The sequence below is a fragment of the Anthonomus grandis genome, chromosome 4, assembly GCF_022605725.1.
Source record: "Anthonomus grandis grandis chromosome 4, icAntGran1.3, whole genome shotgun sequence".
In the NCBI taxonomy this organism is placed as follows: Eukaryota; Metazoa; Arthropoda; class Insecta; order Coleoptera; family Curculionidae; genus Anthonomus; species Anthonomus grandis.
The window spans coordinates 26,310,223-26,337,329 of NC_065549.1; the positions used below are offsets into that span (position 1 = coordinate 26,310,223).

Sequence of the window (27,107 nt, forward strand, 5' to 3'; positions counted from 1 at the left end):
CCGTTTTGGGGTTATGTACTCTACTGGCTCTAATCTAGAAGGAGATTTTAAGCAACTGTGAGCTAACGTCTAACCTAGACCACTACCAGAGCTTGTGAAGTGGAAGAGGTGAAGCTTGGAAGCCTGCAGTTTTCCTTGACTGGGAATTGGATGTCTGGGAGAGTCTCGAATATGAAGTAGTCTGCTGTGTATGGAGCTAAGTGACAGAACATAACATTTTTTTTTTTATTCACTTGTTTTATTTTATTTTTATTATCACGACTTTTATCTTTTGAGTTGAGATACATACATAAGCTTATTTAAAATTTTATTGACATTATTTAACCGATGCTATTTTATTATTGAATATTACTGATATGAGTACATATATATGTGACAAGTGACTCCTGTGAGGTAAGACGCAGCCGGCTTCGTAGTACTACGAGTATATACTTGGGTTATATTATTTATTTTCAGACTACTCCTAAGATGTCAAATTTTCTCAGATTAGCTAGTAAATATTAGAGTAAACTAATAAAAGGGTAATTTTAAGTGGGGAAGCTTCAACAGTTAGGGTTGTTATTTTTTTTTTGCTTAGGTCAATGTCCGTGGCGGGATATACCGGGCCATGTAAGTTATTAGTTTAATTGAATTGAAGCTTCATTCCCCAAAGTTTGGGTGTAACATAATTTGTTTTATTTCGACAACCACACTTTGATTGTGTATTTTTTGTGTGATGTTGTGGTTCCTTATTACCAACTTAAATAATTATTCCTCTTAACAATAAATAACATAACATAATTCTCTGTGATAATCAAGACTTAAATAAATTGTTATTTTCTGTTGTTAAATTGGTTTTTCACTTGAGTTGAGTAGGTTGGAATATCATAGGTAATTTGGAAACAATAGTGTATACTGATTTGACTTTGATTTTGTTTTCCAAGTTTCGTTTTGAACTTGCCTAAATAAATTTTGATAAATATTGGGCGTCCTTTGGGATTATATAAAATCCAAAACTTGGTGGCGCCATACTGATTTTGACATTTAGTTGGGTAACTCTTGGGTAGTTACTACCTAAGAAATTTTGGTTCATTTGGTTGAGAAAGAAGCTAGAACCCACATCGGCTTGAGCTAGCAGCATTGTGAAGGATTCCTTCTCTGGGCGTTTCAGGTAAGAGGGGTTAAGTTCCTCCGGGCATCAACAACTTTTGGAGACCCTCTTAAGGCTATAAACTTTCAGTATTTTTAGTACTTCTTTGCTTTTGATTAACTTGGCATTCATCGCATCACCATAATTCCATTTTATTGCACTTTAGAGAAAAAAAAAATAATATAACAAAGTAACTGATGACCCCAAAAGGCTATTCAATGTTGACGAAAGCGCGTTTTACCTCTCACCCAAAGAAGGAAAAGTGTTAGCAAAAAAAAGGAGACAAAAACATTTATCGTGCAGCAGGAGATGATAAAGAAAACTTAACTGTACTGGTAACAGCTAATGCAGCTGGTAATATTGCACCGCCGATGATAGTTTTGGCGTATGAGCGAATTCCATCTGACATAGCTTCAAGTGTGCCTAAATATTGGGCATTGGGTACATCCGAAAATGGGTGGATGTGTTCAAGCACCTTTTATGAATATATCACCAATATATTCAATCCATGGCTCATAAAAGAGGGGATTCAAAAACCTGTTCTCTTTTTTGTAGATGGCCATGTGTCCCACTTAACTCGCCATTTATCAACATTCTGCAGTAATAATGACATTGAGTTGATAGCTTTATATCCCAATTCTACACACATCCTTCAGCCTATGGACATTGCAGTATTTAGGCCCCTTAAATTAGCCTACAGAAATGAGGTACAGAATTGGAGGATGGAGAACTTTGGCAATGGGCTTCAGAAGATGCACTTTGGAGGTGTGTTTAAAAAGGCCCTGGAACACATTAAACCAGAAACCATTCAAAATGGTTTTAAATCTTCAGGTTTATGCCCCTTTAATGTTGACAATGTACATTTTAGTAAAATTTCTGCCAAAAATGACGATTCAAGTGACATCCCTGTAGCTGCTATGGCTTCAAACGCTACAAAAGATAAGTCCCTGCTTACCTTGAAAAATTTTAAGAGCAGGATTGACCAAGAAAAGCTAATTACATTCAGGAACTCCTTAAACCAACATTCTTGGGTTGGTCCAGTGGAAGATAAGCATTTATTCAAAATTTGGAAAAATTGGACACTCGAAACATGTTCAGATGTTCAACATGCAGAAGTAACAAATGAAAAAGGGGCCATGGACGCTTGCTCCTGCTTCTGTTGCCGAATATCTTTGCACTCCAACAAAAATAAATGATGATCAGCCAAGCACATTTTATAATAACACTAATGACCAGCCTCCTTTCAAACCCTTGATGCATCAAATGTTCCAACTCCTTTTAAGAAGGCGTTATTTTGGCCCGACCCAAAACCTCAAACAAAAAAAAGGAAAATGAAGGAAAAAATTCTATCTGTTGTCACCACTGACGCATGGCGAAGGTATCACGCCAAAAGAGAAAACGAGAAAATAGAAGAAAAAGAAAAAAGGAAATTTGAAAGGGAACAAAAACTTTTAAAGAAGAAAGAGAAGCCACAAGAAGAGAGTTCTGGTGAGGAAGAAGAATGGATAGAGAGTGGAAATAGTTCGGATGATGTAGACCCCTTTGAAGATCCAAACAAATCATTTTGCCAAGTTTCTAACGGAGACATTCAAATAGGAAATTTTATTTTAGTGAAGTTTCTTGGCGGCAAAAGAAAGAGCACTACATACCGATATATTTGTATTGTGCAGGAACTAGTTGACAATGATGACATTAGGGTAATGTCAATGAAATCTTTGGATGAAGACAAAAAAATGTTTGTATGTGATGAAAATGATGTGTCATATATAAAAAAAAATAGTGTTATTGGCCTACCCCTGATTTATTATCTTCTGGTGAGCGAATTAAATATGAATTCAAATCACTTGTGGATGTTTTTGAAGCTTAAGTACTAAAACAAAATAATATATCAAGGCCAATGCATGTCACTGTATGCATGTGCATATATGTTTGTATTTCAGTATGTTTAAATGAAGCTTTTGTAGTATATTTCCAAAATATACAATATCACAGTACTTTTAACTGGTCTTTTATTAGTGTCTACTACAGGCTGTCAATCATTGGTTTTTTTGGATATGATGATGTCAATAACAGGTATTTTAACAAAACTGATTTTATATGTTGTGGCAAAATTTTACTGCAAAATGTTATATAAAAAATATTTATCATGATTTTCATGAAATACCCCCCTTGTACTGTCAATAATAGGTTATTTTCCTTAACTATTGTTCTGAGATCACTATATGTATAGTTGGAAATGCTGCACTGTCCGACAATGTAGCGATTTTTTTTAACGTTTTACAAACTAAATAGCAAGCAAAATCTCTACCACATTTTGGCCGAGTTTTTAGCACTACAAATTACAAATAATTTAACTTATGCGCCTCTTCTAACTGGGACACAATTCTTGAATCAGATGACCCTATATCTGTTTTATACAATAGGATTGTTGACTTGTTTAATGCAGCTTTTTCTATCAAAAAGATAAAACGCAAAAAACTGTCTAAAAAAAAGTGGTTTACTAAAGGTCTAACTATTTCTTAAAAAAATCTCCTTTTCTCCATACCATCAGGAAATATACGCCATCTCTTTATTTCAATGAGTATTTTGCTAAATATCGCTTCATATTTCGTCGCTTAATAAGACTCTTCAAGGAACAATATTATTCCAACAGGCTGACCAAGTCCCAAAATTCGTTGGAATGTTGGAATATTACTCTTATTGCCCTGCTTCCATTCCCAATGTTTCCCCAAAGCGCTTAACAACTTTTATTGCAGTATAGTAGCTAATCTCCAACAACCCTTGACTCCATCCGTAGATCTAATGACTTACTTGTCAGCTGCCAACGTTTCAGACTCCTTTCTGTTTTTTCCAACTGATCTGACAGAATTAAAAGGTGTCTTAAAATCGATAAAAAAGAAAAACAGTTCAGGTGAGGATGGCATATCTGCAAACATTCTTCTCAATATTCCTGGTTCATCCTTAACAGTCCTGGTAAAAGCAATTAACCAGTCATGGGAAACAGGAATATTTCCCTCTTGTCTAAAAACAGCAAGTCATTCCAGTCTACAAAGAATGAGACATGGAGAATCCTTCTAATTTCCGGCCAATATCACTTCTATCCACCATGTCAAAAATCATAGGAAAACTGGTAAAAACTCGTACGCTGTCTTTTATTAATGCAAATAACAGCCTTAGTAAATGTCAGTTCGGTTTTCGCGAGAATACGAATACAAATGATGCTGTATACCATCTTTAGGACTTGTACTTTCATATCAATGGCAGGGGAGTTTCGGCGGTGGTTTTTTGTGATCAAAAGCTTTTGACTGTGTTAGTCATGACTGGAAGGACTAATCATGAGGCTTTCCTCTAACATGGTTTTCTTCATTCACGGGTTTTGGTTGGGTCAAAATACTCTATAATCTGGTTGTTCTCTCTATTCTAAGTGTCTTCAATATATTTGCAGATGATACCACAATATTGTGGCAGGCTCTGGACTCACATTCTCTCCATAAGATCGTCCTGGAGGATCTTAAAATGGTAAAAAGGTAGTGTGACTCTAATTTACTTAAATTAATTCAACAAAAGTAAATTGCTATGTTTTAAATGTCATCTTAAAGTTGTTTCGATAGATGGTGATTCAATTCAGATGAACCCTGACAGCAAATTTCTTGAAATTTTCATAGACAAAGATCAATTTTGACAACAAAAATTTTCAAATTTGACACAGATATAAATCTTCTTGCCAAAAAGCTAACATCTTGTTGTTATGCTGTCAGAATCAGTGTACAGGAACTTGGTCCAAAAATTGGCAAGTCCGTTTATTGTTCCCAATTTGAATCCCACCTTCGTTATGGTATCGCTTTCTGGGGCAGCAGTGCAAGCAGTTCGGGCCATTCGATACATATGTGGAATCAGATACCTTCCTCGACCTACTTCAGCTTTAATAAAAAAATCAATTTTTTTCTACCTTTAATCATCTGCCTATCATTATTAAAAACTTAACTTCACCTAGGATTTTTAAAAAATATTTAAAGAGATTGCTTGCTACTAAAACCTATGACTCTGTTGAAAAATTTTTTAATGATATACTTTAAGTGACTGATTATATATATAAGATCAATGGTTATGTTTTTGTATGTATGTTCATATTTTATATTTGTCTCTTAAATATTTCTTTTTTAATTTTAATTCTTATACTTGTAGTTAATAAAGCAATATTTGAGGTTGATAGAAAGAAAGAAAATGTGCTATATTACATACAAGATAATAAATATTTCAAAAAGAAATTAAAATCACTTTTATTATCCAGGGCATATTATATAGCCTTGACAATTTTTTTAATGATACCTTTTGACCTGTGCTCTGACATCATTTTAGTGTTTTGGTTTGTTTCCTATTAAATATTTTAATTTACTTCCTCTAAATTCTGTTTTATTGACAGCTTTACTTATTTTTTAATCAAATTTATCAAAAAGATGCTTTTTTTTTATTTTTTCAATCTGTTTTATTATAATTAATTTAGGCAGGTAATGTGTGTAAATTTTATGGTAAAATGTTTTAGATGTTATGTTTGTTTGAAATTTGAAATTTAAAGTGAATTTGGAATTTTTTAGTTTTTATTTTAGGATGCTTGTACACAAGATTTTGTTTTGTCTTACATAATATAGCACATTTTCTTTCTTGCTTTCTTACTTTCATGTAAATGTTTTTTGATGATGTCACTGGTAAAGATTACTTGTGTCGGTGGAATCAACAATGCGATCGAACGACATTGCAATGTTGTTGTCTTTATATAGGGACATTAAAGAATTAAAGATAACTAAATAAAACAATCAATTACTAAATAAAGGTAAACTTGTTGACAAAACTAGAGAAGAAAAAAGGAAAAAAAAAACTTTCCAACATGTCCAAGGTTAAAACCTATCATTAAAAAAGTCATCCAGGTTATAATATGCCTTAGCCAATAAAAGCGACTTTAATTCTCGTTTAAATTTCTTAACATCCGATATATGTCTAATACATAGAGAAACATGATTGTAAATTTTTTTACTTATGTAAAATGTAAATTAATGAGTTTTTGGTAAGGAAAGACATAGGAATAGGTAGGGGAACATCATTTACACGACGAGTCAAATGGCCAGTGTCAGAGGGTAGTTTGGGAATTTTGTGAATAAGAGCGGCTGTTTCTAAGATAAAGAGTGAAAAAAGAGTTAGGATTTTTTCAGAAATGAAGAGGGGTTTTCAAGAATCTCTTAACTTAGCAGAACACAGGTATCTAACTGCTTTTTTTTGAATAACAAAGATAATGTTAAGTAGCCCCTTATTGGTTAAACCCCAAAAAGGCAAGCCATACCGAATATGAGATTCAATAAGTGAAAAGTACACTGAACGTGCAACTACCCCTCCCAGCTCTTGTTTTGCCATTCTTACTGCAAAACATCCAGAAGATAATTTCCCAGCTAAATGTAAAATATGATCTTCAAACCGAAGGCGACCATCAATGGTAATTCCTAGGAACTTGCAGCACTCTTTATTCTGCAAGAGGGAATTTTCGTCAAACATCAGACCCTGAACATCGCACTTAAACCCCATAATAGATGTCTTTCTTACATTAAACACGAGCCTGTTGGAAGCACACCACCCTGATAAAATCTGAAGGTCTTCAAGTATACAAGTCTTAATATAATCAGAATTTTTATGGCTCCATAGTATGGTGGTATCATCAGCAAACTGAACCACCTTGCCCTGCAGTTTCAATGAACTCAAGTCATCCACATACAGTAAAAATAACAGTGGTCCCAACACTGAACCCTGGGGAACGCCGCATTTTAGGGATCTAGAAGCAGACAAACGCCCAGACACTGTAATTATGTCTCTAAAAGTATTGGTTTTTCCTTAACTTCCTTCCAATAGATATGAAACTCTAACTGATTATTATTTTTGATGGGAGTATCTAAGAGTGGAAGTTGGTTATCTTTCTCGTTGGTATCTTTTGGAAGTTCAAAGTTAAATTTAATGGAAAAACTGCTACTGAGCTTTTCTAAAAGATTATTAATATTGCATTCGCTTTTGTCAAACACATCATCAACATATCTTAACCAAACTCATGGAAAATATTGAAATGTGTTTTTTGCATTTAACTCAAAATGCTTCATGAAGAGCTCTGCTAGAAATGAAGAGAACAAATGACACATGACTGTCCCTGCAACTTAAGTATTTCTTGGATATTATCGAAAACCATTATTTTCCAATTTCCGATTCCAAAGTTCAAGCAGATTTTTGAAAGTTTCTGGTATAGGAACACTTGGGAACAAAGCAGCTACATTAAAACACACAAGAATTTCATCTTCACCTAGAATTAAATTATTGACTTTTGAAATAAACTGTTGATGGTTTTTGACTGGAGAACATTCATAAGTTAATTTAGGTTAATGTGAAAAATTACTTTTCCAAAAATTTAGAAATGTTATAAGTCTAGGATCTATAAGATTAGTTGCAATGATTGAGATACATAGGGCAAACAAGAAGATCATCTAATGTCAGATTTAAAGAACATGTATCTCATGAGAAATATAATTTTAAAATTTTTTTTGCCAATTCACCTGGAATATTTTTCTCATCCCAAAAATTATTATTCCTTAATTATTTGTTTTTATTTTATTAATTTCTTAATTTTTTTGTGCTATATTTCGAGGAAGACACAGTAAATTAATGGGTAGTTATAATGTATGCAAATATTTTGAAAATTAACATGCAATGTATCAAAGCAAAATTTGTTAAAAAACCTAAAACTTATTAGCTCGCAATTTAAAATTGTTAGACAAATTGAGTAAATCAAACACACACAAACAAAATCCCACAACTTTTTGTGAGGATAATAAACCCGAGATGAGCTAATCGTAGAAATACTCAAATTCAAATTCATTCTCAAAAAATGTTTAATATTGAGATTATTCTTAAGAATATTCTTTGATTTTTCATTCTTGAGAATTTTCCATCACTACATATGAGACACTTACCTATGAGAACTGCTTTTTCTATCTTTGTCTGGATGTTTGCTCTCTCTATCTCTACCACCATCTCTATCTCCATGTCTTCTATGTTTATCCCTCTCCAGATCCTTAATATTATTATGCCTTCTATGTTCTTTTGTTGTTGCATATACACCTTTTTCTTTAAACCTTTGCTTCTCCCGTTCTTGAAATCGTTCTTTTGCTTCACGACTAACACCTCCTGTATAGGTAGGTGTCTCAACCTCAGATGATCTGTATTTACGCTCTTTTCCTGACCTTGGCCAAACTTTAGAACTCGCTTCAGGGCTGTCATCATCTATTGAAAATGAAATTTTTCGAGCAGCATCCTGTTTTTCTTTGCGCTTTAGGGCTGCTAGTCGATCAAGACCCAAAAGCGAGGGTTTCGGCACTTTAAATGTAGGTTCCTGTCTCTTTTTCACTATTAAGCCCCCTCGTTCATTGCCAGATGTCCCTTCAAGCCGGTGAATTCCGTCTTCGTCCATTTGTGCATTCAATTGCGGACAACCTTTGCCAATTAATCATGTAGAGTATTTAACAAAGTTCGTAAGTATAAATAAACCTCCAGCCAAACAAAATATATAACCAAACATAAATGTATGTGTGAAGCTATAGCCCGATCGATAGCGACCAATTAAAGAACGCAGCATATGTCGTCAAACCAGCGAGCTATTTATAGTCCGCGCCCGCTATGATTTAATCGATATGATTCCCGTATCTCAGGATATTCCCAAGAGATTTTAATATTTTTTTGCCAAGATATTAACAATGAATAACTAAATCGATTTAAAAATGTTAGTTTTAATCTCCTCTTGAAGATTCGATTGATTGAAGGCATCGTTAGCGTTTCAGATGGTTGCAAACCTCTTCAAAAGAAAGTTTTTTGATAAAAAATTATTGAATTGTTAAGGTAGAAATTAAAAACCGGGTATTCGACTTTGTTTTTAAAAAACAATTTATTAGGCATACAGCCAACATGTAAGTTTACGTATATAAAAATATAAAAAATACAAAAGCTTAAGCGAAGTTTATCTTAACTCTTGCTAACTCTGACTGCTCGAATGAAAACAATAATTAAAGTATAAGGCAAAGCAAAAGTGAATACAAAGCTAAAATAAAGTGCATAGTTATCAATATATATGTGAAGTGTGGGTGAAGGGTGTATGACTCCTCCCCTCAAAGATTCAACTCCACGGTTTGGCGGGGCAGTTGAATTGGTAGGTCATCATCGTGTTGGCTTCTTCCAGGGGTAGTGGTCTTACTTTCTGGTATACGTAGTAGCTAATGGCAACTACTAAACTACCGTATATAAGGGTAGTCCATATGCTGGGGTAGCGGACCATTTCGTATAATATTGGTTTCGGCTGGTTATGTAAGATTTGACTCTAGATTTTGTCGAGTTCATCTAGTTTGAGATCGTTGATATGCGCAGTTAAGTTTAGCGTGGGCAGGACAACGTGATTTGACTTTAAATCCGGAAACAAGATCTGAGAGCTGATGATCGGTTCCTGTTGATTGTCGATTGGTGATAACAAGTTCCTGGTTATGTGTTACCTGGCAATTGATTGGTAGATTGAAGAGAAATGAACCTTGAAGTTTTACGAATTCCTCTTGAGATTGGCATTCCAAATGAAGTATTATTTCGTCAGGAAGAATGACTGCGTACTTAGCGGAGGAGTTCAATTGGTTGTAGATAGGCTTTGAGATTTTAACCTCAATTTGGTTGCAAGTGGATGGTTGACCTTAGCCTTCTAACACTGGACAGCACAGAGACTACTTGTTGTGGTGAAGAGAAGACAAGAGTAGGTCCATTTTGTCGCAGAAGTAAAGCTTTCCATATATCTTTTGGCATTCAGAAGCCCGGTATGAGAAGTGCAACTCATTTTTTAATAGATATTTATTTCTTGGTATTATAACCTTGAACAAGCTCTGCTTTTTTATTGGTATTGAATAAAGGTGAAAATAATTTCTGATATGTTATTGGAATGCGTAATAAAAATGTTATTTTATTATTTAAAATAAAACTTTCCAACGTTGTAATTTGTTCATATAATCAAGTATTTTCTAGAGTAACTTCTAACGGTATGCGCTTTGCACCTACAATCTTTTGAATTGATTTTAATTCAGAATACAAATCTTCAGTTTTGATTATACTAGGATGCAATATTTTAATTTCGAAAATGTCAATGCATTTTCTATGTCCTGCAAAATTGAGTCAATAATCTTGTATAAATTAATTACTTGATTAAGCGTATGTTTTACCTATATAATTTGAACTTTGTAGAAAGTTCGTCGTTTATACAGCCAACTCTACTAGATGCAATTTTTCTTCTAGTAAATGTTCATTGTGATTTATTTTTTGAATAGTTGAATTAAACTTCTTAAGTAAGCTCAGGGAAATCGAGTTTTCTTTTAAAATATTGGCTGACAAAGCATTTTGATTGTTACAAGACAATCTGTTTAATTAGTCTTTCATAACGTTCTCCATCTGAGGCGTCTAAATTACCTGTAATACTTTTAAAGATTGAGCCTATGCAATTAATTAATCCGCGCTTCAATCTGCGTGGGTGTGGAACAATTTCTTTTATTTTTGTTTCGACTCTGTCCTGTGTTATAGTTAAGATTTTTAAATAGTCAGCGACTTCTTTTTGGTGGTCGACATTAAGGTTAATGGTTGTTGAAATGTTATTCACCTTAATATGGAGTTTATTTACCTCCGTTATAATTGGGTTAATGTCATAATAGTATATAAGCGTATGTGTGTATTCTTGGATTTTAGCTTGCCCTAATTTTAGTGGGATTAGTCCGGGGTTGTCCATTTTTGGGGTTGTTAATTTTTCAATAGAGATTTTATTTTCAAGTGCGAATACTACTTGGAGAAATCTGAAAGGATAAAAGTTAGGAGTTAGTCAAAACTGTATTTTGTCTTTAAAGGACGTTTGATGTTTGACAAATGTATTTTCTCTTGGTTATTGGTTTTAGCTGTTTTCTTTTCGTAATTGGTACTAATTATTTTAGTAGGTGGGTCAAATTTGTTGGCGGTCTTTTGCCGTATGTGTTTTTTAGGATAAATAAGTTGGTTTTCTTGGAAAATCTCAGGATTATCTTTATTTACATTAATTTTTTCGGCAAGATTTTCCTTTTGATTTATGAATTTGTTGTTTATTTGGGAGTAAAGTAGTTTACTTCGCTCTTTGTGATTGTTTACATATACACTTAACGTTAATCGGGATTTTTACGGGGTTGCGTTCGTACTTACTAAGAGCACAAATTTCACATTCGTTGATAAAGGTTTGTACAGAGCTTTTAAGATCAGGCCAGTAATATTTTTCTCGTAAACGTTTTATTGTCTCGTCAATACCGCGGTGGTTGAATTTTCTTTCGTGGTAATTCTTTATTATTTCTTTGATGTCATTTTTATCTGTGACGTCGACTAGTTTTGTTAAACAACGTGTAAATTTGATTGAGGGCCGTCTAAAGTGTTTTCATATTACTTCAGAAAAGGGTTCATACATATCTGGGTCAATAAAATAGAGATGATATTGCTTATCAGGGATAATAAGTTCTTTCATAAAACTGAGAATATCTTCTTCAAAGTTATTATTTGAAATTTTAACTAATATTCTTCGTTTTTTATTGAACAGTATTTTGATTATTGGTTTGGCAGGTGAATGCAAAATACTTTGTATGAATATTTGGTTAGCTCCGTAATTAACTGCTAATTCAACAATGGGGATTCCGACTTCAATATAGTTTTTTTAAGTTCGTTAGCCTAGGGGTTTCTTTCGTGTGGATTTCGATTCTTGATAAGGCGTCTGCATTCGTATTTAGTTTGCCTTTTTTATAAATGATGGAATAATCGAATTCCTCTAGTTTGATTCGCCAGCGTAAAAGCTTTGAAGAAGGATCTTTTGACGAAAATAACCACTGTAATGGTTTGTGATCTGTAATGATATTGAATTTACGACCGAAGAGGTAAGGTCTAAAATATTTAGTTGCCCATACCAGGCAAAAACATTCTTTTTCAACAGTGGAGTAGTTTTGCTCAGAATCGTTAAGGGTTCGTGAGGCGTACGCTATGGGTAAATCTTGACCAATGGGTCGTTGAGAAAAAACAGCACCAAGAGCGACGTTACTCGCATCTGTGGTAAATTAAACGGCTTAGAAAACTCAGGGTATGGTAAAATGAGCTCATTGATTAGAAGATTTTTGCAGGTCTCGAAGCATGTTTTGAATTCCTCATTATGTTCAATCTTCGCGCCATTTTTCAAACATTTCGTTAGGGGTTTGGTTAATTTGGCAAAAATAATTAATAAATCGCCTATAATAACCTAAAAGTCCTAAGAAACTTTTTATTTGTTTCGTAGTTTTCGGTATAGGGAATTTTTTTTTATGGCTATGATTTTATCAGGGCTTGGTTTAACACCTTCGGGGGTCACAATATGTCCTACATAAGCTACTTCGCGGCTTAAAAATTATTAGGAATCTCTTAGTCTTTTTAAACTCAAAATGACCGTTTTCGGTACTGAAAGCAGTTTTAGGAATATCGTCTTTACTCACCTCAATCTGGTGAAAACCTGAGGCTAAGTCTAATGTCGTGAAGTATTGACATTTGCCTAATTTATCTAATAAATCGGATATATTGGGCAAGGGATATTTATCGTCAATAGTTTTCTCATTCAGTTTCCTAAAATCGACAACTACACGCCATTTTTGTTTGTTTGATGCATCTAGTTTTTTCGGTACTACCCAAATTGGGTGCAGACCAAGGAGAATTTGAGGGTTTAATTATTTTTTGATTTAACATCTTTTTTATTTGGGACTGAACTTCATTTTTATGAATTAATGGGTACCTGTACGTTTTTGTGTAAACGGGGATCTCATCTGTTGTTCTGACGTTATGCTTGATTTTACTGGTGAAAGTCAAGGGCGTATTCTCTTGATAAAATATATCTAAGAATTCTTAACACAGGGTTAAAATTGAATTCCGTTCTTCTGAATTCAGATGATTGATTCTAAGTTTAGTGAGGTCTAACTTTGTTTTAGGAGTCTCATCAAAATTGTTAAGGTCTATGGTTTCAATAAATTTTCGGTCAAATTTCTCTACATCGATTGGTTGAGAAAAGTCGAGTGTTACAGGGTTGCAAGTATTGTTTAAGATGGTGGTCATTGCTAAACCATTTTTTGCGATAGTAAAACATTCTGGAATTTCACAATTATGAAATTTTTGACGCGGAATGATAATTTCGCCATTTTTATTTTTATTACTTGCTCAGAACGAGGTTTAACTGTTATACAGTTAAGTTGTTGTTTCGTTTGGTGATACTTAAGTTTAATTTTTGGGTAGGGGGTGACTAGATATCCTTGTTTAAAATCTAGATTAGCTTCTAAAGATTTTAGATTGTCTAGACCTAAAAGTTCGTTAGTGTTGTGAAGTGTTGTGAAATTTAAATAAATAAAATTTCAAGCCTTCTTGTTGCGGTAAATTAAAAATTGTTGATGCCGGTAAAAGGGCACTAAATTTATGAGCTGATTTTTGGAAAACAGTGCTCACAATGAATGGGTCATCTATGATACAATCAGGGTAAAAATGAAAAGCAAGTTGTTGTTCTATAAAAGATTTGGTCGATCCAGAATCAGTAAGTATTTTTATATTATGCTCAGGGAAAGTGATATATGGTAATTCACTTACGCTTTTAGTATTAAATGACAAAACTGGTGAGGCTAAGTTTCAGGATTGTCGGGATCGGCATCCTGAAAATTTGGGTCATAGTCATTTGATTCGTCATAAGTTTGGTAGTGTTCATTTTGAAGTTCAGTTTCGTACTGAGTTTCATAATATTCTTCATCATTGTATGAATGGGGATGTAAATTGCCTGTGGGGTCAAGTTGTGTGTTATACACTTCTTCTGATATAGGTTTGGGCTTATTTTGTTGATAGTTTTGGTAGCTATTATTTCTGAAATTATTCGAGGTAGAAGGGCGATTTGTATTGTTAGTACAAATTGACATAGGTGTAGGCCTAGGTAAATGCCTATTTGGATTGGGTTTAAACACATTTTGTTGCTTACCAAAAACTTCAGAGTTTGAGGTTAAACGTGGTTGTTTGTAAAATGGGTTTGGCCTTATATCTACAGGGCCAGTAGGAAAAGGTGTATTATTAGAATTATTATTTTGATAGCGTTGTCTGTTAGGGTTAACATCTCTGTGATGTTGAGGGTTAAATTTCTGTAGGTTTTGAAATTTTTGTTTATGTTGTACTTGTGAAAAATTATAATGGTTATTTTGAAAGTATTTCGTGTTATTTTCTTATAAAACAAATTGAATCGGTTCGGCCAAATCGACAGGCTGCATACAACGTATTGTGTTGCCCAGAGGTTCTCGTAAACCTGATATTAATATTGTTAAAGCTAATTTTTTATACATTTCGTGCTTTATAGGGGCTGCTTCAGCTATTTCATGGGAATCAACGTAGCTGCATAACAGATTTAAAATCTCTAACACTCTATCATAGAAACCTTGCGGAGATTCGTTTCCATTTTGCCTAAGCATAACTAAGTCTCTATTTAAACAAGTCTCATCTCTACGATCAGCGAAGTTTCTATATAGGGTATTTTTAAGATAATCCTAAGTGGAGAATAAATATTTTGAAAATGAGCAGCATTATTAACGTCATAAAAAGTATCTATAATAGATTTGCAAATTGCTAGGTATCTATTTAATTCTGATGGATTTCCATCGAAATTAGGCACGCAATTTAAATATTCAGGCTTAAATTGTGCCATTTTTTCTAAACAAGATTTATTTGAATCTCTGTATTCTAAATCTTTAAAAATCAATTTTTGAATTTCACTTATATTTGAAAAGTTTTTTTTTTCAATAAATCTATATCAATATTTAGAGTATTTTCTTTTTTACTAATACCTAAATTGATATTAAACACTTCGTGATTTGAATAAGCGGAATCAGAGTTAGTTAAAGTCGATCGGTTAAAATCGATAAATTCTCAAGTGCGTTGCTTAATTCATTAATAGAAATTAGCAGAAACGAAAGTTGCACTAAACAAAAATTGACTTACATGAATGCGATGACTGTTACTGCTATACTATGAAGGGAAAGACTCTAGGGTGGCTAGGTTCTCCAATTTCAAGGTCCAACTCCTCGCGAAACTAGTCTATGTGGTACCAATCTCCAATTTTTGCGAAATAGTTCAAACACAGGTCGCGATGTCCTAAGTCAAACCGCACGCACTTAACTTTGATCTAAAACGAGTATGTCGATGTCCATTCGAAACACTCTCGACCGATTCGATTGCCAATAAATCGACGAAACGAAAAATCAATATAGTTAAGCAATAGTAGTTTTTTTTTCATATGAAAAAATCCAACGGAGTTAGGTCAGGCGATTGAGGAGGCCAAGGAAAGGTTCCGCCTCTACCGATCCAATCGTCCGGAAAACAGTTGTCTAAGTAATTCCTGACAGCCAAGGACCAATGCGCTGGACAACCATCTTGCTGAAAGATGATTGGTCTTTCTCGTTCCAATAATCCAGCTTCGTCTAGAAGAACGGGGATATCATTTTGTAGAAAATCTAAATAGTTGGCACCATTTAAATTCTCTGGTAGAAAATGTGGCCCAATAATAGTCCTGCCTATTACTCCGGCCCACACATTGACCGAAAATCTATTCTGAAATGATTTTTGTTTTTTCCAGTGCGGATTTGCATCTTTGGCAGCCCATTCGTGGAGATTGTGGAAGTTCGTAATACTCTCCCTGGAAAAATTGGACTCCTCTGTCCACAAGATACTTCTTAAGAATAATGGGTCCTCGATGTCCATGTTCAATAAAAAGCGGCAGAACTGAATTCGTCTTGCATGGTCTTCTTCTTGTAAGCCCTGCACCCCCGTACCATGAAAGGAATACTGTCCATCTTTCTTCATGGTCGTCCACACCTTCCATCTAGAAAGGCCAGTCTCCAGCTACTTTTCTGACGCTTGCAGTAGGATCTGCGGTAAAAGCTTCCAGTATTTGCTCCTTAATCTCTACATTATTATGGCCAGAGTTGACTCCACGTGCCGGATTATTCCCAATGCCAACTTCAGTAAGACGGCGAAAGGTGTTTTGAAACAGCCTGAAGTTTGGTAACCTCCGATCTGGATAACGTTCCTGGTACAAGCGTCGTGCCAAAGCTCCATTACCGTTAGCGCGTCCATATGTGAAGACAATGTCAGCGTACTCTTGGTTGGTAAATTCCATTTTACAATACTGTTTAATAAAACAGATAGAAACTCGATTTAAAAAACAGTGGATGCAGTCAGTACGAAGCTGATAATCTTACAAAATTAGAGGCGAGAGGGAAACGAAACAACAAGAGGCTAAAATCACACGTTTTTATTTATTAAGCGAGTACCTAACTTGTAACCCCCACCCCAAAGTACCTACTAGGTACCCCTTACCCTACAGTATCTACTATTAGGTACCTCTGCTTAATTTTGTTTTTATTACTTTTTATTTACCTGAATATTTACCTGAACTGTCCCATTATAGAAAACCAATCCAGTAAGTTTCGTTTACATGACCTACCGCACAAAAGAGGCCATAATTCTGAGAATTGGCCAGGCATCGGCATGAGTAATATCTTAAAATAAAGGGCAGAAGCTAGGCATATACTTTTAGAGAGGTTTGAACGGCGAAAGCATTTTCATAACAATTATTTAAACATAAAACAAAGCATTTTTATTTTAACTCTATATTTATTTTTTACGTTTCAATATCTCTATTTTTTCTAATAAGTTTACACAGAAGCTTTAAATTGATCGTATTTTTATTAATACACATTAGACAAAACAAAATAAACTTTGAAACTCCGATACTAATTGTAACTTGCGCTCTATTACCGTTTAAGTGTGAAATGTTGGTATTTCTTGAGAAAAATGCAAAAATTGCCATAAAAAATTTATAAACGAATTTCGACCTATACATATTTAGCTTAAAATGTTTGAAATTAAGTCAGCTATCACCCCCTTAAAAGATTACATCTAGCTTCCGGACACCCTGTATATTGTTTTATTAGCATCGTCGATCTATAATACGTTCTTGCCAAGAAACTTCCCCTTCTTCACTTGAAAAATACTTTTTCAGTATCTCTCAGATTCTTAAACCGCCACTGTTAGCAAATCCACCACCATGGGCAAAAGCTACCATATTGAATATCGGGGTTTCTTGATTATCGTTATCATTATTACATTAAAGTAAAGCAGATTGTTGGGTTTCTAAATATTCATCTTGCAAAAGATTGTGTAAGCAGCAAGCAGCCATTATCCGATCATTGCATGTTTCGGGTAGTATGGTTATTGGAGTATGAAAAACTCGAAAAATTTGACATAACAATCCAAATACAGTCTCTGTAACCCTGCGAGCACGGCAAATACGATAATTTAATATCTCTTTTTTCTTGTCAGATTTTGCAACTTTTCGAGTATAGGGCTTAATCATATAGGAATCGATTGCAAATGATTCGTCACCGATTAAAAGATGTGGTACTTCCAGATTAGTTCCGGGTAAAAATTTTTCTTTAGGAATAGGAATATTGTAACTGGCTACTTTTCTTCCCATTGCAGATTTCTTAAAGATACTGCTGTCTCCCCTTTGCCATATGCGCCGACATCTACTGCAATAAATTTGCAATTTGCATCTACAGTTGCTAAGAGGACTATCTATGCTTGCCATCAATCGCGCCTACACAATTTGAAATGTTCCATTTATTCCAAAATTCCTCAGCGATCCTTTCAAAATCATTTTCATATTGTGGTGGCATACTTAGTGAGATAAGATTTTTACTTAAACTTCTTAATACATTTTTCACTATCTGTGATATGTAACAATCTGATATGCGATAAGCGAAAGACAAAGATGCGAAAGTTTCACCCGTCGCCGGAACCTGAAAAAAAACTTGGATTACGTTTCAGTATTTTTTTTTAATTTCCGGTGATGAATGCAAGAAAAGATGGAAACATGTGAAAGGAATGGAAACAATTAATATAATCGATTTAAACGCAAAAGAAGGGGGGGACAAGCGATGCATCTAAACCTAAGAATAGCAAGTGGCAGTTTTATGAACGTTTGAACTTCCTGGAAGTATCCTTTGAATAAAGAAAGTGAGTCAGGTTGTACTTCACAGAACGATGTCCCAGATCCCGAAATAGATTGCGAGGATGAGTTCAGTTAAGTCAGTGAACAAGACAATAATGGAAAGGAACAGGGTAACGACACAAAATATGAACAATCACAAAAAACACAAGCCGCGCAACACATAATATAAAGATCACGAAGAGAAAAAAGCAAGAAGACTTTACTATATATGAAACAAAGAGACACGCAAAGAGAAAACGTGATGAAAAGTTTATTATGTGGACAACAAGTTGGACAAAAAATTAACGAAGATGACATAGTTTCTTTTGGTGAACATGTGAAGTCTATTTTATATAAATTGCCGCCAATTTTAAGAATTAGGGCAAAGTCTGACGCGTTCAGTGTATTGAGCAAGTATGAACATATAGATTCAGCGCCTAATATAACACCGTCAAACAGTTCTTTGTCCAGCAATCCACAATATAGCGGATATTCTCCTATAAATACAAATTCTACAGTAGTTGAGCCTACCAATTTGACTGTGCACTAGGACACCAATTATGAAGCTGATTATTTAAATCCTACTTTTCTAAACTTACCTTAATGTTAAAAACAGTTTCTCTTCGGAATTGATTAGCGACCTTGTACTTTTTTATGCTATATCTTTCTCTATTAAACTTAACATAAAACAAAATAAAACTGTTCTTTATTTAGTCTGCAGAACTTCCTGAACATGTCGTCATCACATTTCACATATTGGGATATGGACATCTTAAAATATCCCTGTTCCCTTCTTTTTTTAAACAAGGGATGCATGGGTCCTCTTTGGCGCTTGTACATGTAGTAGTATAAAATCAAATCTTCTTCCTCTTCCTCTAATAGATATAACACAGCAATTTTATCGCACATTTTCGTCAATTGTAAATTAATAAAATGATATCAACCACCAGGTCAACGCCCGCTCCACGGCTACGATAGACTGATCGGTCGCATTTTGTCAACTGATGTAAAATTGTCGTTTTCGCTTGTCTCGGTCGCTTGTCGCTGTCTCTTGTCGCGGTCGCAACATCGAACGTCTACCTTTAGATGTAAAAAAAAATTAAATGACTCCCAAAGGATTTATATAAAACTTTTTCCTAATATAAATAATAAATATCTAAACCGATTTCGCATGATTTTAAACCTCTATAAGCGGAAGATTTTTGGTAAACAATTTTTGAATTCTTAGATGTTCAAAAATATGAACAACTACAACTTCTAGGATTTGAGTAACATTTTTTCGAATATAAATATCAACAGAGTCATTAACAGTCATAAATAATATCAACAGTCAACGAGTTGCGGTTGACAATTTAAAGATTGGCCAGTTCACAAGGACAAGCATTAACTACGCAGCTTCTTGGGGTTTTGCACTTACTACCGACGCTCTGTGGAGGGATTTATCAACATCGCAAAACCATTGACCAGGCTAACAGAATAAGAAGTAAAATTCCAATAGTCCCAAGACTATCAGGGCACCTATCTAAATATCTCCCAATGTCAAGTCATATTGGGGACAATGGAACCTAATTCCGATATGTCAGAAGGATACCTTGGAATAACAAAAACCGCGAGAAAAGTGAGGGAAAGCTTTTACTAGGTCAATAACAAGACAGACGTGTGCAGAAAATGCGTTGTTTGTGGGCCGCATAGAAAGCAGAAGGCTTTGATGCATCGATACATGCTTCGTTTCCCGAATCAGAAGCAGGAAATGGACCACTTCAGCAAATAGGTTGGGGCGTATCCTCTACCAAACCAGGAAGCCTCTACTATCGCCAATGCCTTAATAAAATAATGGATTTGGTGTACCTTTGGACCTACATTCAGGTCAAGGTCAAAGAAATTTTGAATCCAGCTTATTCCAGAACATCTGTAAGACGCTTGGAATTAAGGACTATTACATTACAACCACAGGCAGATGGCATGATAAAACGAATGAATGAATGGACCATTGATCTGTATTTGGCCACAGTAGTCTCAAGTCACTAAACAGGCACAAAAGGATAGATTTCCTTTGTTTCTGCTAGTCTCTCGATGAGTCATCTGCTAGCCATTCATGAAACCCCAGGCGAGTCTCCAGCTCGAATAGTCATGGGAAAAGAACTCCATTGTCCATGCAATCTGAAGTTTGGTTGTCCGCCAGGAATCGATGTTGCCGGAGAGGACTACGACAGTGAGCTGCGTAGAAGAATATGTGTCATTCATAATCTGTGGCATAAAGAGATAGTACAATTCTGTGGCATAACGAAGATCAAAAAGTAGTTAAATCTCTCATAGTAGAGGAATACTCTTCACAAAATTAAAGAGTAGTGCATCTGCAATCAGCTTGTATTCAATGTTGGTAAGACTTTTATTCTAGGCTTTAAGTGTAATGTGAAGGGTTTACTGTTTGATGAGCAGAGCCCACTACGTGGTAGGGTTTATTATCGATTTCTGGGCCTCTTCATTGATGGGAGTTTAAGGTTTGACAAGAATGTTTTGGGCCTTGCTGCTACACTTTCTTCTGGTTGTTTTGCAGTCAGGGTTGCCAGGCATGAGCTGGAGAGGTTGTTTGCTCGTTAGGTATAAATTGAATGTTATTCACGTTATTGCGCCGTAATAAACCCTCTTATATATATATGAGTTGCTATTTTAGGGTTGATGCTCCAAGAGACTCCTTAACATCAATTTTACTATTCAGATAAAGCATTAAGGTACCTGCGTGGTGTTGGTCTGAGAGTCTCTACAAGAACCTCTTTTTGTAGCTGAAAGAATTTTAACAGTTTTCTCCCTCTTTATATTGAAAAATGCTACACTCATACAAAAGTCCGTTAGTCCACCATCCTGCACCAGTCATAATACTTGTCAAGTAAACAACTTATCTCTTTCAATACCCATCTCCTCACGTACGAGAAACTTTCTTATATTTAGTAGTCGTAAAATATTTCATGTTCTTTTTTCGATTAGAATTGTTACAGACCTTAAAAAGTTTAGGAGGGAACTAAAAAAATTAATCTTACCAAAAGCTTACTACATTATTAAAGAGTATTTTAACGAGTCCTTTAACATTTAAAATTAATTATGTATCTATTAATCACATTTGTTTAATTCTTGTTTTATGCTCAATCAATTAATCAATCAATCAATATACGCTTTATTGTTATAAAAGTAAATTTGTTGACAAAAGTTGCACTGGTCGTCTTAGTTTGGTTCCGTCTACTATTTTTATCTGACAAGCTCTAACTCGTCCATCGCGACCTGGATAAACCTCTGTAACACGAATCATTTTCCATCGTAATCTTGGAACGTGTTGTTCATATAGCAATGCAACATCTCCCTTCTTTAAACTTTGTGTCTTTTCATTTATCACAAGATGTACTGAGCTTAACTGCTGTAAATAATCCACACACCACCTCTTCCAAAATTTTGTCATTACATTTTCTCGGATTTTCCATTGTCGCAGTATATCATCTCGTTTTAAAGTTGAAGCTCTTGTATCGATAGAAATTCCCACATTTTTTGTTCCCAGTAAAAAATGAGATGGTGAAAGGAATATTAGATCCATACTATCATTATCCAAACAGTTTAAAGGTCTTAAGTTGCCAGTGGCTTCAACTTCCGCTAAAATAGTTTGCAGTTCTTCCTGGCCCATTACAGCTTTTCCAAGTGTCATTTTTAGAGCATCCTTTACTGTCCTTACCATGCGCTCCCAAAATCCGCCCCACCATGCATCTCTTTCCACAATGAATTTCCATTTTATTCTGTATTTTTGAGCGTATTCTTGAACTGAATCAGTTCTCAATAACGCAAATAACTCTTCAAATTCTTGAGCTGACCGTCGAAACGTTTTTGCGTTCTCAGAGTAGATCAGCCACTTCTCGACGTGCAATAAATCGCCTTAAGCCTATGATGCAGCTTTCGGTGTTTAGGCTCGGGACTAGCTCTAAATGTACCGCACGTATTACTGCACAGGTAAGCAATATTATATACACTTTAACTCTTTGTCCATCCTGAAAAATATACAATGGTCCAGTAAAATCTACCCCTGTAATTTTAAATGGTGCATGTGCAGTGTCTCTCGGTATCGGTGCAAAACATTCGTTTCCTGCCCTTCCTCTTAGTCATAGACATTTTAAACATTGGCCTAAAAGAGTCTTTATTCGTTGACAACCTTAAATAATCCAGTATTTGCTTCTAGATTGTGCTAATGTACTATTAACACCTGCTAATAAATTCTTCTGATTGTTGGATCTCTTCATTCTTTTTTAAGCATTTAGTAAGTGGCTTAGTGAAGTTAAGTTATAGATGAATTTTCGATAATAACCCACAAGGCCTAAAAAAGATTTGATTTCACGCTGTGTTTTGGGAATTGGGAACTTTTGAATCGCAGCAATATTTTTATCGTTGTGATACCATCTCGAGTGACTACATGCCCTAGAAACTCTACCTCCTTACACAAGAACTCACACTTATCTACTTGTATTTTAAAATTAGCTTCCCTCAATTTTGAAAAAACAAGTATTAGATTTTGAATATGTTCCTGTAATTCAGAACTGAAAATAATAATATCATCCATATATACCATGTATATTTTATTTTGCAAATCCTTTAATATCTCGTTCATGACCCTTTGAAACGTGGCAGGGGGATTTTTCAGACCAAATGGCATCCTCAAATACTCATAATGCCCATTGTTCACAGAGAAAGCAGTTTTTTCAATCGAGTCTTTTTTTATTTGGATTTGATGAAATCCGCTGGCGAGATCTAAGGTGGAAAAATATTGAGCCCTACCTAAACGATCTAAGATGTCATTGATGTTGGGAATGGGGTACCTGTCATCGATTGTTTTAGAATTTAAATTCCTATAATCACAAACAATACGCCACTAAGTTTTTCCCGATGCGTCTTCTTTTTTGAAAACAATCCATATAGGAGTTGACCACGGACTACTTGATGACCTAATAATTTCTTTTTCTAACATTTCATTTATCTGACGTTGCACCTCCGCTTTGTGCACGTAAGGATAGCGATAAGATTTCGTGTGAACCGGTATGTCATCGGTGGTTTTTATCTCATGTCGCACTTTCGATGTAAATGAAAGCTGATTTCCTGGTTTTAGGAATAAGTCTGAGAATTCATTACACAAATTAAATAAAAGGTGTTTTTCTTCTTTATTTAAATGGGAAGTTCGTGACAAAGAATTTATTCTTTCAGGGTTTTCAAAATTGGAAAATGAATTTTGGAAATGTTCGATTGAGAAAATTTCGAATTGATTTTCTTCAAATAAATTTGCCAGTAGAGGTTGAGACACTGTTATAGAAACAGTTTGGTCTGTATGATTTTGAATTTCTACAGGGGCGAAACCGTTTTCTGCGAATGTTAAAATTTGTGGAAAATACAAATTACTACAAGTACAAGGTCTTGTTAGAATTTCTCCGTAAAATATATTTACTGGTATTCGCTTTACAATTTTCTCATAGGGGTTGACTGAAAAAGAAAATTTTACTTCATGGGGTTGTCTATATTTAAAAGGTATTTCTAAGGTTTTCCCGATAATTTTTGGTTTGTCAGATCGATATTTAAACCTAACCTTTTTAGGTCATTAATCCCTAAAACTCCATCCGAAAAAATCGTGGAAGTCAAATAATACGAAATCAATATTATTTTGTATACCAAATTCAACAAAAAAATGGAATAGATGCTGGGAATTTAGTTTTTTGACTGCCGACAGCAGTTTTAATTACGTTATTTGTATGGTATATACAGTGTGAATAAAACTTTTCCGCAATAGCAGGGTCTAAAATTGATCTTGAGCTACCGGTATCTATTAATAGTTTCTGTTTTGTGTATGGGCTTTTCCACACACGGTATTCTGGGTTGTGATTTTTTCTTCAATAAAACACCAATTTTTCGGTAAATAAGTGTAATTAGAAGAATGAAATAAAGCACTGCACTAACCGTACAATTCTGTTATTGTTGTATAAAATATACAAATAAAAATTTTACAAAGTAAAATTCTGATTCTAACCGAATCTTGTGTTATATACTGTTTAATGACCTGTTGGCCTAAAGTTAAAAGTGTGAATGTATATAAAAATATGGATGGAGTGGAGAATGTGGCTGTGTAAAATGCTTACATAATGAAACGTTGCATTTTTGATTATAGGAGGATCTTTGTACTATTTGTCGGCTTTAGTAAGGAAATTGAATAAGCGGTTTTAAGAAATTAAATCTAATAACTCTGTTTATAAAGCTAAGACTGTTTATAAAACTTAATATGCCGCCTGTAATAAAATATTAAATTTATATCATGCAGCTGGCGCGGCGACTAAATAAATTATAGTCTAAACATACCGCCCCCTTTGAAAGGGTTAACTTTCAAAAAAAAAAAAATTAAAAATCAAATAAAATAATGATAAAACAACTTTAGTACAAAAAACCAACTAACAAATAAAAATGTTAAAAAAAAAAAATTTGTAAAAAGTGAATTGAAATAATGTACATTACGAATATTATAATTAACAAATTGCAATTCAATATTTTGAATGCGGTGAAAATCTTATAAACTAAAAAATAAAAAGAGTTAATGCTAAAATATTAATCTTAAAATTAAGTATAAGAACTTATTATACCACTACTTATGGTCTATGGGTAAAGCACAAATCTTAGTAATAGCTCGTTTCAAAATACCGTTGTTTGTACGAATGTTCACTACACGCACTATATTATCTTTACCGGGAAAACACTCTACTACACGACCTAGCTTCCAAAATAATGGAGCTGTGTTATCGTCCTTTATTAATACTAGTGTCCCTACTTTAATACTAGGAAATTGAGTGCCCCATTTGGACCTTTCCTGCAAAGTATTTAGGTAACTAAGAGACCATCGACGCCAAAAATGTTGTACTTGTTGTTGAATACGCTGATAGATCGATAGTCTATTATCTGGTATATTTATTATATCCGTTTGAGGTAATGCTGTTAATTTTTGCCCGATTAAGAAATGCCCAGGTGTTAAAGCCGCTAGATCATTGGGATCACTAGAAAGAGGTACCAATGGTCTTGAATTTAATATGGCTTCAATTTGAATAAAGACAGTTAAAAGCGATTCATAAGTTAAGTGTGCGTTTCCTACAATTCTCTTTAAATGAAATTTAGCTGACTTGACACATGCCTCCCATAGCCCTCCAAAATTAGGACCATATGGTGGTGAAAAATGCCAAATTATTTGATTGATTTCTAGAAATTCTTTAAAATTTGATCCTTGTATTAATTTTTTAATAGTGTCTTTTAATTCACGCTCAGCACCAACAAAGTTAGTACCATTGTCTGTATAAATATTAAAACAAATGCCTCTTCGAGAAATAAATCTTTTTAAGCAATTGAGGAATGACTCTGATGATAAATCAGCTGACAGTTCGAAGTGTGTGGCCTTTGTTGTAAAACATACAAAAATACGAAGGTAACATTTGACCGTAATTCTGTTTTTGGTTTTACCATCTTTTACAAGGAAAGGACCAGCAAAATCAATGCCAGTAGAAATAAAAGGTCTTTGAGGGATAACCCGATCCTTAGGTAATTCGCCCATTTGATTGCATGCAGGTATTGGATTTGCACGAAAGCAAATAATGCATTGACGAAGAATTTTTTGAACGACATGACGACCATTAATAAGCCAAAAATTTGATCTTATAGCTGACAATGTTGTTTGAGCACCAGCATGTAAATGCCTTAGATGTTCATATCGTATAATTAAAGTTGTGAAATGACAGTCACTAGGAATTAAGATAGGATGTTTACCATTAAAATCTAAATTTGAAAACTTCAATCGACCTCCAACTCTCAACAAGCCATTAGAATCGATAAAAGGATTTAAGCGCAAAATTTTACTTTTCCCTTTTAAAGGTAAAGATGCTTTAAGACATTTGAGTTCATCAGCAAAATAATGATTTTGAATTAATTTACATAAGGTAATAGTAGCATTTATTAGTTCTTGCTTAGATAGAAGACTATAGTAACGTAAACCCTTTGATTTGGTTTTTGAATTATAAATAAATCTTAGACAAAAAGAAATGACCCTTTGAAGCCTTGTATAAGATGAAAAATTATTAATAAAAGTGATGTTACTTTCAAATGTGGTTAAGACGGTTTGAGTATTTTGTTTCACCTCTGGAACATTCGATGAAATATTAGAATGTAAATAGGGCCATGTTTGTTCTTCATGTTGTAAGAATTCAGGACCAAACCACCAAAGTTTGCAATTTTTTAATGTATCTGGGTCTAATCCTCTGGATATCATATCAGCAGGATTTTGTTGGGTTGATACATGACGCCATTGGGAAAGAGTACTGGACTGTTGTATTTCTGATATTCTGTTAGCGACAAAAGTATTTAATTGACTGAGTTCTAAAGCTAACCATGATAAAACTATACTAGAATCAGTCCAAAATAAGAATGATTTATTTTGACATGTTGAATAGCATTTAATACCTTTGAAGATAGCCTTATGAGTAGCAAAGCACCACATAATTCTAAGCGTGGTAAGGACAAAGTTTTTAATGGCGCAATTCTAGATTTAGCACAAATAAGTCGCACTACTACATCCCCAGAATTATTGCATGATTTAAGGTAGCAACAAGCTCCGTAAGCCTTTTGCGAAGCATCACTAAAACCGTGAAATTCCACTGAATTATAATTTAGACAAAAGATTTGCCTAGGAATTTTAATCTGATTTATTAAACAAATTTGCTTACAAAAGCTGATCCAGGTTTGATGTAGATCCATTGGAACACTTTCATCCCAATTAAGGCCTAATTG

At 34.3% G+C, this 27,107-nt stretch overlaps 1 protein-coding gene across 4 annotated transcripts in view; it reads right to left on the reverse strand.

Moving 5' to 3' along the window:
* Positions 1-8,780, reverse strand: part of LOC126735327 (pre-mRNA-splicing factor ATP-dependent RNA helicase PRP16) — a 229,036-nt gene extending 220,256 nt beyond the window's left edge. For 2 of the 4 annotated variants that reach the window (XR_007660373.1, XR_007660372.1), the window contains exon 1: positions 8,131-8,780. Coding sequence is in view for 2 of the 4 variants with exons in the window: in XM_050439283.1 (XP_050295240.1) it covers positions 8,131-8,627 (497 nt within the window). In the remaining 2 variants the exon portion in view is untranslated. The remainder of the gene's footprint in view (positions 1-8,130) is intronic. The other 2 variants (XM_050439283.1, XM_050439281.1) reach the window with 1 other exon arrangement.
* Between the last annotated feature and the right edge of the window lie 18,327 nt (positions 8,781-27,107).